At 43.8% G+C, this 16,785-nt stretch overlaps 1 protein-coding gene across 1 annotated transcript in view; it reads right to left on the reverse strand.

The window, feature by feature from the left end:
* LOC140208629 (NACHT, LRR and PYD domains-containing protein 3-like) overlaps positions 1 to 16,785 on the reverse strand; it is a 59,938-nt gene extending 43,153 nt beyond the window's left edge. The window contains exons 1-6 of the mRNA XM_072277452.1: positions 16,707 to 16,785; positions 10,317 to 10,406; positions 6,668 to 6,955; positions 5,926 to 6,092; positions 3,094 to 3,265; positions 2,922 to 2,987 (exon numbers count right to left, since the gene is read on the reverse strand). Of these exons, the coding sequence (XP_072133553.1) occupies positions 2,922 to 2,987; positions 3,094 to 3,265; positions 5,926 to 6,092; positions 6,668 to 6,955; positions 10,317 to 10,326 (703 nt within the window). The 5' untranslated portion in view covers positions 10,327 to 10,406; positions 16,707 to 16,785. The remainder of the gene's footprint in view (positions 1 to 2,921; positions 2,988 to 3,093; positions 3,266 to 5,925; positions 6,093 to 6,667; positions 6,956 to 10,316; positions 10,407 to 16,706) is intronic.

The raw sequence follows: 16,785 nt of genomic DNA on the forward strand, positions 1-16,785 counted from the left end.
TGCCAATGATTCATCAGATGTTGTAGAAATTTCACAAGTATTGGATGAATTTTATATCTATTTGGAACTTCTCTTAACCATGTGAGGGAGAGAATCAAATGTTTTTTGATAGACAATATTACACTGAAAGATTTCTGCTTTCCACAGGTTTTGAAATAGAATTACATAATCTGTTATCTGTTGTTCATAACCGAACGGTATTTTTTCTGCTGTCCTGTGAGTATATTGTGGTTATCTAAGTGAGTTGTTATTAGTTACCGGATGCACGATGCTACAATTATATAATTGTCTTAATATTATTAAGAGCCAATAATAACATAGTAGGTGACCATTCAGTAGTCTTATAAATGCAGTATTGAAGCTGTCCCTGAGGCTGGTGGTACACACCTTCAGTCTTTATATCTTCTGCCCCATGGCTGTATGAAAGAGAGAATGTTTGAGGTGGTTTGGGGTTCAGCAGAGCCAAGAAGGGCCAAAAGACCTGTTTCTGTGCTGTAGTTTTTTTTATGGTTTCTATGGTTTCTAAACAACATCCATGTGTAACTTCATCCATCACCTTTGTCACATCCTGCAGGAACTCAATCAAGTTGTCAAGACGCAAATCCCATCCAAAGCTTTTAATGATTATGGACCTGTATTCCCAGATCACTTTGCTCTACCGCACTCCTCAGTGCCCTACTGGTAACTGTATAAGACCGGCCCTGCTTGGTCTTTCCAAAGTGCAACACGTCACGCTTGTCTGCAATCTGCCCAATTTATTCTTAAATGTTAAAAAAGAACCCGCATTTACCACCTCGTCTGGCAGCTCATTCCACACTCCCACCACTCTGTGTGAAGAAGCCCCCACTAATGTTCCCTTTAAACTTTTCCCCCCTCACCCTTAACCCATCTCCTTTGGTTTTGTTCTCTCCTTGCCTTGGTGGAAAAAGCCTGCTTGCACTCACTCTGTCTATACCCATCATAATTTTATATACCTCTATCAAATCTCCCCTCATTTTTCTATGCTCCAGGGAATAAAGTCCTAACCTATTCAACCTTTCTCTGTAACTGAGTTTCTCAAGGCCCAGCAACATCCTTGTAAACCTTCTCTGCACTCTTTCGACCTTATTAATATCCTTCCTGTAATTTGTTGACCAAAACTGGACACAATGCTCGAGATTCGGCCTCACCAATGCCTTGTACAACCTCATCATAAAATTCCAGCTCTTATATTCAATACTTTGATTAATAAAGGCCAATATACCAAAAGCTCTCTTTACGACCCTATCTACCTGTGACGCCACTTTTAGAGAATTTTGTATCTGTATTCCCAGATACCTGTTCTACTGCACTCCTCAGTGCCTTACCATTAACCCTATATGTTCTACCTTGGTTTGTCCTTCCAAAGTGCAATACCTCACACTTGTCTGTATTAAACTCCATCTGCCATTTTTCAGCCCATTTTTCCAGCTGGTCCAAGTCCCTCTGCAAGCTTTGAAAACCTTTCTCACTGTCCACTACACCTCCAATCTTTGTATCATCAGCAAATTTGCTGATCCAATTTACGACATTATCATCCAGATCATTGATAGAGATGACAAATAACAATGGACCCAGCACTGATCCCTGTGGCACACCACTAGTCACAGGTCTACTTGTATATTGGTAGAGTCTTTGACAAGGTCCCACATGGGAGGCTCATACAGAAAATTAATATGCTTGGGAACTGTGGGGAATTATCCTCGCTGGCGGGGATGCACACTGGGAGAAACATCTTAGCTGGCGGGCGGTGAATCTGTGAAATTATTGTCATGGACTGCTGAGGAAGACACGTCATTGGATATAGTTAAAATGCAGGTTGATATGTTCCTGATTAGGAAGAGCGTCAACATTTACAGAAGGCGGGATAATGGGGTTGAGAGGATTTGCGTAGCAAAATCACTGAGCCGATTGGCTTAATTCTGCTCCTAAGTCTTATGATTTTAGGGTGCATCTGGAGTATTGTATTCACTTCTGATTGTCCAGCTTTTAGAAGGATTGGAGAGGGTGCAGAACAGGTTTATCAGGGTGTTGCCTGGATTCGGTGGCATGTGCTACAAGTGGAGGTTTGATAAACTTGGTTTGTTTACTCTGGAGTTAGAATAGAGATCTGACAGAGGTACACAAGTTTGAGAGATAAGATTTGGGTCGACAGCCTGTATTTTGTTTGTTATTTTTTTACATAAGACTGGTGTCTAATATCAGAGGGCATTTGGTTAAGATGAGATGTGGGAAATTTACAGCAATTGTGAGTGTTTTTTTTTTCATAGAGTTCTGGTACCTGGAATTTACTACCTGAGTCATGTTGAAGGCAACTATGTTAGATATACATGAATGTACAGCAAATGCAAGCATATGGTCAATAATATAAGAAAGGATACCAAAGTATTTTTTTTAAACTTTCCCAGATATATAAAGAGTAAAAAAACAGGAGAGGTTCGATATTGGACCGCTGAAAAATGATGTTGTAGCTGCAGTAACGGGTGAAAAGGAAATACCAGACAAACTCTATAGAAGTCACTAGCGGAATTACAAAAAGTAATGAACACCAGTGAACAGAATTGTGTGTTGTGCTATTACAAAGGAAAAGGGGCTTGGAAGATGAAAGGTCTGAAGATATAAGAGTCACCTGGACTGGGTCGTACAGTGTATCAGGAGCCTGCCTGGGGTGTGTGGGCATTCCCAGAGCGTTAGGACCTGGAGTGAAGGCTTCAGCAGAACCAACAGATGGATTAATGGAAAAATAAAATGTAGAATATTCAGGCTGCAAAGAGAAATACTTTGAATTGTTACTTCAATCCAGAGATCAGCGAATGGCTAATGGTGAATTTTGATTCCCAGGTTTTGCCAAGTCACAGACTAACACTTGAGATGTGGTTTGAACTGAGCATTTCATCACTCACCTATCAGTTGAGTGGGTAATTCAGATAACCCTTGGGCGATGTTCATGTATTCCTGTGGATCAGGACCTGTTTAAATATAAAAAGAATCCATGGAAACAGAGCTAAAATAATTAAAATAACTAAAATGTTTATTTCAATGTGCCTTTGTGTTCAGTGCATGTTTTTAACGTACCGAGCTCCTGTATTTCCCTCAGTATTCTGTCCAACTTCGGTAACTCAGTCCTCCACGTCACAAAGGATTCCCACATCGCCCTCCGGGCCCGGGAGCCTTTACCCATCACCAAACTGAGGAAGAGTCTGGAACTCTCTGTCCGGTTTCCCTTCTCTGTCAGTTCAGTGACTTTCTAGAAAAGGAAAGTAATAAATTTACTGTGAAGCAGACATACAGACAGACATGGAGAATGTGCAGGAAAATATCTGTTCATCGTCCCAGTAGCTTCAGAAATGATGCAGTCACTGGGCTGTTGCCTGATCCTCCCTGGGTTCAGTCGTTAACAAAGAAACTCTAGCTGAGGGAACTTCTAAATCAATATTGTGAAAGAATAAGGATCTACTGACACCCTGCAGTATATTCAACGTGATTAATTTACTTATCCATCAATGTGTAACATTACATCAAAAAGATGTGACAACAAGAACGGAAGAGAGGGAGAGCGAGGGAGCAAAAAATGGATGGTGGGCATCACTGAATCGTGGCTGAAAGATCATATTTGGGTGCTCACATCCAAGGATAAATATTTAATCGAAAGGAGAGGCAGGTGGGTGAAAGGGTTGGGTTGACTCTGTTGTCATAAAAAATGAAATGTGCTTCTAAAGAAGTGATAGCAGATTGGACGGTGTAGTTGTTAAGATACTGTGTAGGAAAGAAAATGACCCTGATGGAACAGTAACCAGGATGTGGGATACACATTCCAGTGGGAGAGAGAAGAGGCATGTAAAGATTTCAATGTTAAAATAGTCATGGGGAATTTCAATATGCAGGTAGCTTTGGAAAATCAGGTCGGTGTTGAATCCCAAGTGAGGGAATTTATAGAATGCCTATGAGATGGCTTTTGAGAGAAGCCTATGGTTGAGTCCACTATAGGAAAGGCAAATCTGGATTCAGTGTTGTGTATTGCACCAGATTTGATTGGGAAGCTTAAGGTAAATAAACCCCTAAGAGGCAGTGATCATAAAATAGCAGAACTCACACTGCAGTTTGAGAGGGAGAAGGTAAAAGTCAGATGTATCAGTTTACACTGGAATAAATGAATTACAGAGAAATGAGAGAGGAGCTGGGCAAAAATAAATTGGAAGAGGCAACAACCAAGCAGGAATAAAGTATGACTATGACTATGACTATGACTAGGAATAGATGAAGATTCTGGGAGTGATTCAGAAGGCACAGGTAGAGGTAGATAATCCCAAATATGAAGAATTATTCCAAAGGCAGGATGATCAACCGTGGCTGACGAGGAAGTCAATGCAGCACAAAAGCAAAGGAGAGGGTATAGAGTATAGCAAAACATAATGGAAAACAGAAGGACTGGGAGGCTTTTACTAACCAGCAGAAAGCAACGAAAAGCCGTAAGTAGAGAGAATATGAAATATGAAGGCAGGCTAGCTAATAATGTAAAATAGCTTACCAAATATATGCCCTTTCAGGACAACCTATTGATTTTTGGTGTCATGCGATATCAGCTTTGTGCGTGGTAGTTCCTGTCTAACCAATCTGAATGTTGGACCAGGAAGTTACCGGGAAAGTTGATGAATGGAAGGAAGTGGGTGTTGTCTGAATGGACTTTAGCCCAGCATTTGACAAGGCACTGCAGAGGAGGGTGGGGACTCTTTGAATGACAGGTGATGCTCAGCCTGGTGAAATAAATGGGAGGTCAGATGATACAGACCTCAGACACATGATCTGGACACTGAATGAGCGTTGTTGTGCCTGCAGAGAAAGTGGGATTTGGAGGATCGATCAGGCGGATTGATCCAAATTGCTATTCCAGTTTGAAGGAAAAGGGGTTGACTGGTGGGGAGCTGTCTCTGTGTCCACCCTCGCCTGGGTGATAGCTCCACCACAGAAGACCGGTCCCCCTGGTTAAAGTCACAGTCAGTAACTTGTGAAGCATTTCGGACGACGACGAGAAGATCGACTGCATCAGCTCACCTGAAGACTCAACTCTGTCTCTCTCTCTCCCCATCACTACTCAACTAAATACCACGAACTGAACTGAACTGAACTTTACTCAACATCGTAAGACCGTATCTTTTTACCCCTAGACTTAAAGAAACTTGGTTTTTCATACATATATATTCCACACTTACTTTAATATATAATCATTGCTAACCTGTGTGATTTATTTACTTTGATATTACTGTATTGCGTAGTTACTAATAAATATTATTAGTGTATAGCAATACGAGACTCCAAAGTGGTTTCCATTTCTGTTGGTTTCTTTATCCCTGTCATGGGGTACGTGACAATAGGCAGTTTCAGTAGACCAGCATGGAATAGATGGGCCAAAGAGCCTGTTTCTGTGCTGTACTTTCCTATGACGATGACATGTCAGCCACTCATTGTTCAGGAACTCAGACGGAGACTAGACCAGCTGTGGTTAGTAGGTTTCCCTCCCTCAAGTACCACAGTGAAGTCAGTTGGCCCAATTTACAATCTGACAGTTTAATATTCATCCTGGATTAATGAGCTGAGGTGAATTTGACTGACGGTCCTGAGAAGATGCAAAATTAATTTTAGACTGAATGTCTGTTCAACAGTCCAGATATGTAGCCACTGCTCGTGTATCACACTGATAAATACAGCAGGTGTGAGAGGAAAAGGTGACACTGAACCTGTAGTTCCCAGTGCTCCCCACCTTAACAGCTGAAACCAGATCTGCTGGAGACCATCAGAGATCAACATCTCCATTGCCACGTAGAACTCCTAGAACGTGCAGGAGATGAATATTGATCACTATTCCCTCTGATACCAGCAGTTCAGTGACAATAGACTAAATACACTCACCTCATTTTCCTCTCTACTGAAATGTCCCTCCTTTGTCAACATCCAACCGAGTCCCTCAACCTTTTCTTCAATCGCTTGTTTAAGTCTGTCTCCGTAGAACTTTGTCAGCTGGTACAGTCGATATTCCTCCCCCTGTGCCAGGAGGTCAGAGATTGTAAACTCTGGCTCTGCAAATATAAAAAGTGAATGTAGTCACAAACTCAAATATCACCTGTCTCCACCGCTCTCACCCAACCCAACAAACCAGTCATGTCAACAACCTCAGTGTTCACCTGCCTTCATCTGGAAACATGGATTTTATCCTAATCTCTGACACTGGACTAAAACCGAACCATCAATGCGCTAGACATGACGTTACCAGAAGGACCACATTTACTAGAAACCTGTTTCTCCCACCGTCCCACCCACTCACCCATCGCGGTTTAAGATTGGCAATAAATGTTGGGACTGCCAATGATAGTCGCTTCCCAGAGATACTCTCTCCATCCTGGCGAATACATTTCCCACAACTGTTATCCTGGAAATACGCTCTTATCCGGATAGCTGCGTTTCCTCCGATACACATCCTGGATATCATCAGAACAGGTAGTACATTTCCTGTAGTGCGGTAACGGGTGCCCCACTACACCACATGTACCACATCCACACATTTCCCCTCCCTGACCAACCCTCCAACAAGGAATCACATTTACCCTCCTCCCTGCCACATTCTGTGAACACATTACCCTCATATTTCACTCACCCACTCCCTGTTGGGGACTTGACAATTCCGTGTTTAATGAGCTTCTGAGCTGACAGACAGTCGCCTCACTTGTACCAGTTCCAGGGTCCTGCTCAGTGTCTCTGACGTCACTGTCTCTGGGCTGAATTTGCTCCACTTCCGCTGCGGCCGGACCGCATTCCATTGGGACATTGCTCTCAATCTGACCCTGCTTTGGTACCTTGCTTCCCGTGTCCCGATCATCTTCCCTCAATGAGTTGCCTGGTAAAAACCTCTTGAGTACTTTCCGTACCCGATTTAATTTCCCACCTGAAGTAAATGAGGAATAGCAGGTTTAGAGTGATTTATACTCGAGCAAGGATTCACAATGGGTGCCTGCAATGGAGCCGAGACTCCGGCTGACCAGATTTGGAGTGGGACTGTGCTAGTGAATGAGAACCACACTTCCTGCTAGGTGACCATCACAATAAGCCGGTGTCTGGACACATCCACTCCCAGGAAAAAACTGGATAGACACAGTAATACTGATCACCGACTACGCATTAGTTGAACACACTGATAACCAGCGGTTATTAATGGAACAGCATCAGGTGATACGGGGAATTATCACTGGGATTATCTTTCATAAACATAAATCTCCCTGGGTCACAAACTGTCCAGTCACCTGTGTCACTCACAAACAATCCACTGGATTACTCATGGTCCGATCCTCTAGATCACACGTTCTCCGTTTGCTTTGTCTTACATTGTCTTGTCCCCTGGGTCACAGACTGACCATTGCCTTGATGCCTGGTCCCCTGGGTCCCATCCCGTCACCTGGAGGATGATTGTCATGTAACAACTATACAAGTCATTGGCAAAGGGAGCGTCTTGGCGTGCAGTTCTCGTAGCTAAACTTAAAGTCTCACCGAGAGAGCTTTGCGTTCATTTGCGGTTGCTGATCTATAGGATGGATGTGATTCAGCTGGAAAGACTGTCGAGAAGATTGTCAAGTATGTTACTGGATGGAGCTGCTTGGTTTTTGTGTTATATGTTTCGGCTGGGACAGTTTGCCCTGGATCAGGGCAGCTTGAAGGGTGACCTTACACACGTACATAAAGTAATCAGGGGTGCAGAGAGGGTGGATAGTCATAATATGTTTCCCAGGTTAGGGGAGTCTGAGACTCGAGGGCAGAAATTTAAAAGGGACTGAAGGGGCATTTTTTCACGTGGCGGGTGATGAGTATAAATTGCACGCAGTCAGAGGAGGCTGTAAACACAAATAAAAGGATTCGTTTCCAGGCTGTAATCTCTGTTTTATTCCACCTGGAATCACAGAGTTGAGCACAATCACAATGCCCACCGGAGACAGAGACAGTTGGTCACTGGTTATACCGGGTCTCCCATCAGAGATACTGGGAATTTAAATTCAGGTAGCAGATCATCTCAAGAGGGAAATATTGAGAACTCACTTTCACCATTTGGCCACAGACCAGACATGGATTGGGATATTGAAACAAAATCAGAATCAGGTTTATTATGACCGGCATGTGACGTGAAATTTGTTAATTTAGCAGCAGCAGCTCAATGCAATACATAATCTAGCAGGGAAAAAAATAATACTGAATAAAAAAAAATAAACAAGTAAACCAATTACGAATATTAAATAGATTTTTTAAAAACTTGCAAAAACAGAAAGACTGTATATTAAAAAAATCTAAGGTAGTGTCCAGAGATTTAATGTCCATTTAGGAATCGGATGGTAGAGGGGAAGAAGCTGTTCCTGAATCGCTGAGTGTGTGCCTTCAAGCTTCTGTACCTGCTTTCTGATGGTAACGGTGAGAAAATGGCATGCCCTGGGTGCTGAAGGTCCTGCATAATGGACGCTGCCTTTCTAAGACACTGCTCCCTGAAGATGTCCTGGGTACTTTGTAGATTCATACCCAAGATGGAGCTGACCAGATTTACAACTTCCTGCAGCTTCTTTCGGTCCTGTGCAGTAGCCCCTCCATACCAGACAGTGATACACCAAACCAGACCACAAGTTTATCTAAAATGAAGTGTCTCCTGATCCTCAGCCATTTCCAAGGCTGGCAATGTTCTCGGCTCGGCTACAGAAAACAGAGTTTGGAAAATTTCCCTCATCTACTTTCCCTCAGAGTTTGGAAAATTTCCCTCATCTGAATTTTATAAATAAAAGTTGGAGATGTCTTTCACCTCTAAACAGGCCGATGTGCAACAAACCCTGAGCCTGGACTTTTACGTAACAAACAACACCGCCGTCACATTCCTGTTTGTGTTTCACTCTCAACCTGCTGATTCAGGGTCTCCGGCTCCTTTCACTCAGGTGGAGCTTTGCCTGGTGAACGAAGTCATTCGACCATTACTGGTGTCAGGTCCCTGCACTGGGACTGTTGGACTGATCAATTACACAAAGCCACTTTACCAGTGGGATCAATGACACTTTTCTCTGCCCTGTTAGCACCTGTGTAAGTTTCTTCATCTGAACTAGTAACCATATAACAATTACAGCACGGAAACAGGCCATCTCGGCCCTTCTAGTCCATGCCGAACTCTTACTCTCACCTAGTCCCACCAACCTGCACTCAGCCCATAACCCTCCATTCCTTTCCTGTCCGTATATCTATCCAATTTGTTTTAAACGACAACATCGAACCTACCTCAACCACTTCTGCTGGAAGCTCGTTCCACACAGCTACCACACTCTGAGTAAAGAAGTTCCCCCTCATGTTACCCCTAAACTTTTGCCCTTTAACTCTCAACTCATGTCCTCTTGTTTGAATCTCCTCCATCCTCAATGGAAAAAGCCTATCCACATCAACTCTATAAATCCCCCTCATAATTGTAAACACCTCTATCAAGTCCTCCCTCAACCTCCTATGCTCCAAAGACTAAAGACCTAACTTGTTCAACCTTTCTCTGTAACTTAGGAGATGAAACCCAGGCAACATTTTAGTAAATCTCCTCTATACTCTCTGAACTTTATTGACATCTTTCCTATAATTTGGTGACCAGAACTGTGCACGATACTCCAAATTTGGCCTTACCAATGCCTTATACAATTTCAACGTTACATCCAAACTCCTATACTCAATGCTCTGATTAATAAAGGCCAGCAAACCAAAAGCCTTCTTCACCACCCTATCCACATGAGATTCCACCTTCAGGGAACTATGCACTATTATTCCTAGATCACTCTGTTCTACTGTATTCTGCAATGTCCTACCATTTACCATGTATGTCCTATTTTGATTAGTCCTACCAAAATGTAGCACCTCACATTTTTCAGGATTAAACTCCATCTGCCATCTTTCAGCCCAGTCTTATAACTGGCCTAAGTCTCTCTGCAAGCTTTGAAAATCTACTTCATTATCCACAATGCCACCTATCTTAGTATTATTTGCATACTTACTAATCCAATTTACCACCCCATCATCTAGACCATTAATATATATGACAAACAACACTTGACCCACTACCAATCCCTGAGACACACCGCTACACACCGTCCTCCAATCTGACACACAGTTATCCACCACCACTCTCTGGCATCTCCCATCCAGCCACTGCTGAATCCATTTTACTATTTCGATATTAATGCCTAACGATTGAACCTTCGAAGTGCAGCTACAGGACAGAAGTTTAATGATAAAGATCCCAGTGAACGTACCTGTAGCCATTCTGATTCTGACTGACGATTGTCGTCGTCTTGTTTACACTTTGGTCGCGGTGCAGGACAGTTCCAGCTGCTGGTGATGCCCTGAATTACATACAACAAGCAGACAGTGAGTCAGAAAGAGTACGATTCTTTGCAAAATGTGACAGTATCACCACCCTGTGTATCAGAGCAGCAGTTTGCTTAGGGAACAAACATTCCCTGTTAACATCAACTCCCACACCATGTCTGTACGTCAGTCCAGTGATATCTGGCGAATCCTATTGACAGAGTCAGAGAGCAACAGAGCACAGACACAGACCCTTCAGCACAATGAGACAATGCTGACCACAGTGCCCACAGAGTTGGTCCCAATTTCCTGTGTTGGGCCCATTTCACTCTTGGCCTCTTCACTCCATCTACACATCCCAACTGCTATCGTCACAATCACTGTCTATCTCATTGGTAACTCTGAAGCAAAGCATTCATTAAGCACCGCATCACCGCATCCTCCAGGCACATTTCCTCCCTTGCTCCTGTGTAGTCCTACCCTCAATCTATTCATCCTCCTCTTCTTTTCCCACATGTAGAACGCCTTGGGCTTTCCTTCATCCTGCTTCTCAAGGACACCTCAAGTTCCTTCGACCTCTAAGTCATTACTTAAGCTCCTTCCAGGCTACCTTATAATTTCCTAGAGGCTTGCTTGGATGTTGCTTCCTAAACCTAAATAATGCTTCCTTTTCCCTCTTGCTTAAATGTTCTCATCTCTTGTGACCACAGTTTGTATATATAAACATTCTTTCACTGTGGGTGGAACCGTATATAAGTGTTCCTGAAACAACCTTCACATTTCCATTGTGTATTTCCCCTTGAAAATGTTTTCCCAATTTACACCCCAAAGTTGCTCCGAATACCATTGTAACAATCCATCCACTAATTAAATACTGTCTCGTAGGGTCTGCTACTATCCTTGTCCATGACCATGATAAAAGTTGGGGTGTTGTGGTCACTGTCTCAAAAGGGTCACCCATTGTGACATCAGTCACCTGACCAGCATCATTGCCTCATACTAGATACAGTACGGTAACTCCTCGAGTGAGCCCATCCACATACTGTGTCAAGAATCCTTCCTGGACACACAACACATTCTGCCCCATTGACACACTTTGGAGCGAGGAGGTGGAATCAACATCAGGAAAGTTGAGGTCAACAATGATAACAACCTTGTTGCTTTTGCACCTTTCCCAACGCTGCCAAGTTATCTGCTCTCATTATCCCTGTGGCTTTGGGGGAGGCCTATAGAATACTCCCAGAATGATAGCCCCCTTTCCGTTTCTGACTTTCACCCACATTGATGTCCTCTGTGTATGTCGCTGTGATACCATCCCTAATTAGTACAGAGAATTCCCCCCCATTCACCCCCCACCCCCATATGTATTATGAAACAACTAAAACCTGGAGCATCAAACACCAATCCTGCCCTTGTAACAGTCAGGTCTGTGTAATGGTGATAACATGCCATCCATTACTCGGATTTCCAGAAACTGCAGATTTTCTCTTTTTTTTTTGATAGGTCATCATTCAGTCATGGTACAAGTCATAATACATAGCAGAATTAGGTAAAATGGTCATTCTAGTCTGCTCCATAATCAATCATGAAGGATTATTTTTCCAACACTGTATTGTTGCTTCCCTGCTATAATACTCAACCCATTTAGCAATCCAGAACATGAATATACCCAACGATAGCCTCCACCACCCTCTGTGACATCAAATTCCACAGATGAACCAACATTTGGCTGAAGTAATTGCTCTCACCTCAGTTTTAAAGTGAAGCTTCTTTATTCTGAGGCAGCACTCTCAGATCCCAGACTCTCCGTCTAATCAAGACACCCTCTCCATTCCCACTGCATCCAGACTTGCTGTTATTCAGTTGGTGTAAATAATCACCCCCGCCCTAACTTCCACCCCCCCCACACCAAACCCCAACCACCATCCCTCTGAACCCCACTAAACACAGGCCCAGGTCCATCAAATGCTCCACATGCATAATGCTTATTCTTCAGATTATTCTTGTGAACCTTGTTATCAACAGCTGTACTGAATACATTTCCGGGGAAAACAGGACAATTGGTACCAGGATAATGTACTGGGAAAAGCTGTGCTTTCTTTACTCTTCTGTCAACTCTCACAAAATGTTCCAGGGTGAATGTAATACAGATAAACTGGAATCACTAGAAATGCTCAGCAGGTAAGGAACAGCTGTGGGGAGAGGAAAAAAGTTAGCAATTCGGTTTCCTAACCTTTCATCAGAATGGATTCAAACATCATCCAGTTTTTAGTGGAAAATCTTGGGTTGTTCTCCATGGAGTGGTAGGGACTGAGGGAAGATCGGATGGAGGTTTATAAGATTATGAAAGACATAGATAGAGTAGACGGGGAGTATTGTTTCACTGTTTAGAAATGTCTAATACCAGAGGACATGCAATGAAGGTGTGAGGGAGTAGTTGCAAAGGAAATGTTAGGGTAAGTTTTTCTACTCAGAGAGGTGTGGATGCCTGGAATGCATTGTCTGTTATGGTGGTGGAAGCCAACACATTGGAAGCTATTAAGAGATGTTTAGGTAGGCACATGGGTGTGAGGAAGATTGAGAGGATATGGACATTGTGTACGTAGGCGTCATTATTTTTTTTGGGGGGGGTTTGATTTACTTTTTATCTGGTTTGGCACACCATTGTGGCCGATGCACCTGTTCCTGTGATGTACTGTTCCATGTTCTGTTCTATCTTCAGCATCTTGAGTTTCCCTTTGACTCCCACTGGCAGATAGACAGGTGACAGTGAGGGGGAATTTCCAAAAGTGAATTGAATTCTGAAACCCCGGTCTATTTCTACTGGGGCAAACACAAAATAGCGTATTAATCACAGCCTCTCCCTGCGAGGGATGGAATGGGAACTCATTCTCTGCTTTGCTTCAGAACTTCAGAACCTCAGAACCAAACATCTGAGCACAGAACAGAAATACTCGCTCAACATCTCAAAAACCCGGACAACCTGATCCCCTGATTCATTTTATCTGGGTGAAAACGTGTGGTATTCCAGGATCCAACCTCAGAGGGTCACAGCCCACACCGAGAGCCTCACACATCTTTTCCACATATCACATTGGGTGTTTCCACATCTCACACTGACAGACTCACGCTACCAATATCCAGCCCCTGGAGACGTCTGCTTCACTGCGGAAGGAGGAACATCCAGCCACATCTGTAAAAGCACCAACGTAGACCGAAGCCCAAACACTACCAGTTCCATATTCCTAGAGCCCCCATCCCAAGATTGTATCTCAAGCACCAACTCTCCCAGGGCTCTTTGCTGCCGGTAATATGCGGCAGTGTCTCAGCTAATCCCAGTTCAATCTTCTTGCTGCGTGGGATCTCGCCCAGTACAGCTGGCTGCCATGTTTCCTGCAGTGTAGCAGAAACAAAATGTAAAATTATAAAGTAGAAAATGCTGGGAACTCAGTTCATCAGACTACATCTCTGAAAGGACAAATGGTGGAAGACCCAGTTTCAGAACTGAGACTGTTCGAGATGCTGCCTATCTGCTGAGCGTTTCCAGTATTTTCTCCTCCTTACTTTGAATTTCCTGCAACTGTAGTATTCTCTCCCTCCTCGTTTTAATGCACAGATAGTAACTGATTGTAAAATATCAACAACACCCTAAACAGTAAATGCCACCCCACCCCAAACCATTTGTTAGTTCTCAGTTCATTCTGACCCTGGTGTAATACATCCCATACAGTCAATGCTCACAGCATCCTTTCCTCCCACTGTCACTCTGTTACATTTGCTCCTGAGGCCACTGTCTCTACGCTGAGAGCCGGTGACCACAGAGCGATAAAAAGTACAACACTTGCTGCAGCTCTGACGGGCCGTTACCCTGGAAACGGAGGAAGTGGCTCACCGAAAATAACCGAAAAAGGAAACAACAAACTCAACATCAGATGCTGTGAGTTTCATTATTACAAAGATTAACACTGCAGCCATTTTGTAACGGGGAAACTAAAATTGTAATGCCTGCTTTTACCCTGCCTCGTGCTGTATTCAATTAGACCTCTGGTAGTTCTTGTTAACAAAGGAAAAAAAAACAACAACAAAAACACACAAAAAAAGAAAAAAATAATAAAACAACAACGAATCCTGGAAAATTAAATGAAGTAAAAGGTGAAAGAGAGCACTTTACAACGATGACATAGGTCAGAAGAAAGTTTGCTGATACTGATCAGTGAGGTATCCTAAAATGACACAGCTAGAACAAACAATAAGAAATTTGGCATATACCGTTTACCCTTGACCAAACTTTATCAATGAGTCACGGAAAGTATCCGATCTGGATACTTCCCACCTTCCTACGGCTGCTGCTCTGCCCATGAGAAGTTGAAACATCAGAGAACTGTGGACACAGCTGAGCACAGCATAGAAACAGGCCGCCCCCACCCCCCATGAACTGTCTCTATATTCCCCGTTGCCTCAGCAAAACAGGAAACATAATCAAAGTTCTCCACAAACCTGGACATTCTCACCTCTCCCCACCCATCCGGTGGAAGATTAAAAGAAAACAGAAACATACCACTGGGCTGAAGGATGGCCTCCATTTTGCTGTGATATCAAATTGAATGTTCCCAGTATGATAGGACACAGCTTAATAAGATGGACTGTCGACCTCACTATCTAACTCCATGTGACCTTGGACCATATGTCCACCTGCACCGCACTTTCTCTGTAACCATAATGATTTGTTACATTCAGTTATTATTTTACCTTCCATCACCTCAATGTTCTGTTGTAATGTATTGATTACTATGGATGGTTCACAAGACAGGTTTTCACTATACCTCGGTACATGACAATAATAAACGATTCCCCACTTTAATTGTGTGGACACATCAGAGAGAATGAGCTTTTCCTCTGGAACATCTGTAGAGAGTTTTCACTAAAGTGTACACACTATTGAGGAACCCACATAGAAATATAGAAACATAGAAAATAAGTGCAGGAGTAGGCCATTCGGCCCTTCGAGCCTGCACCGCCATTCAGTACGATCATGGCTGATCATCCAACTCAGAACCCTGCACCAGCCTTCCCTCCATACCCCCTGATCCCCGTAGCCACAAGGGCCACATCTAACTCCCTCTTAAATATAGCCAATGAACTGGCCTCAACTGTTTCCTGTGGCAGAGAATTCCACAGATTCACCACTCTCTGTGTGAAGAAGTTTTTCCTAATCTCGGTCCTAAAAGGCTTCCCCTTTATCCTCAAACTGTGTCCCCTCGTTCTGGACTTCCCCAACATCGGGAACAATCTTCCTGCATCTCGTCTGTCCAATCCCTGTAGGATTTTATACGTTTCAATAAGATGCCCCCTCAATCTTCTAAATTCCAACGACTATAAGACTAGGCGAACCAGTCTTTCATCATATGAAAGTCCTGTCATACCAGGAATCAATCTGGTGAACCTTCTTTGTACTCCCTCTATGGCAAGGAAGTCTTTCCTCAGAGTAGGGGACCAAAACTGCACACAATACTCCAGGTGTGGTCTCACCAAGGCCTTGTACAACTGCAGTAGTACCTCCCTGCCCCACTATTCGAATCCTCTCGCTATAAAGGCCAGCACACCATTCACCTTTTTCACCGCCTGCTGTACCTGCATGCCCACTTTCAATGACTGGTGTATAATGACACCCAGGTCTCGTTGCACCTCTCCTTTTGCTAATCAGCCACCATTCAGATAATATATATATACACACACACACATAAATGGAATACGCTTAATTCTCACATTAATATGGTCACATACCCGGAAATATCGGCAAGTCGTAACAGGGGAATGGAATCAAGAACAAAATGCCCAGACAGAAAGAGATGACGTCACTGATCTGGATCTCACTACTGGTCTCAATGGGTGAAAGATAAAACTGCTCATACACGTGGGGAAATGCCTCGAACGTGGAGTTACTGCCATTAATCTTCTCTGTCTGCAAAAGCACGACAGGCCGAATGGCCGCTTCCCGTGTACTGACACTATGTAAAACAATTGTCGACCCCAGGCATCGCTGCAGGTGAAGTTTAGATCCGCTACCGGGCCGGGTGATGGACATAAAGATCCCCGGGTACAACTCCACAGATGGGAGTAGTTCCAGCATCCCGCCTCATCCCGCTCCCAGGACTAGAGCAACAGGGGCTGAGCGGAGGCTCATCTCCGGCGGCTCGGTGTGAAGGTCCCACAATCAGGATCGACCCCGGCAAGTTTTGGCCAGCAACCCGGACCGAAACCGCCTGTCCGTGTGACTTAACGATACTCACTACCCATCGTCAGATTTCCCGCTCGGGACCGGCCTCAATACTCACCGATGGGAGCTTCCCCCGCAGACAGTAAATCTTCCCCCGGCTCCCCGCCGACGATCCGCATCAATGCTGAACGGAAAGG

Source organism: Mobula birostris, chromosome 13 (genome assembly GCF_030028105.1).
Source record: "Mobula birostris isolate sMobBir1 chromosome 13, sMobBir1.hap1, whole genome shotgun sequence".
NCBI lineage: Eukaryota > Metazoa > Chordata > Chondrichthyes > Myliobatiformes > Myliobatidae > Mobula > Mobula birostris.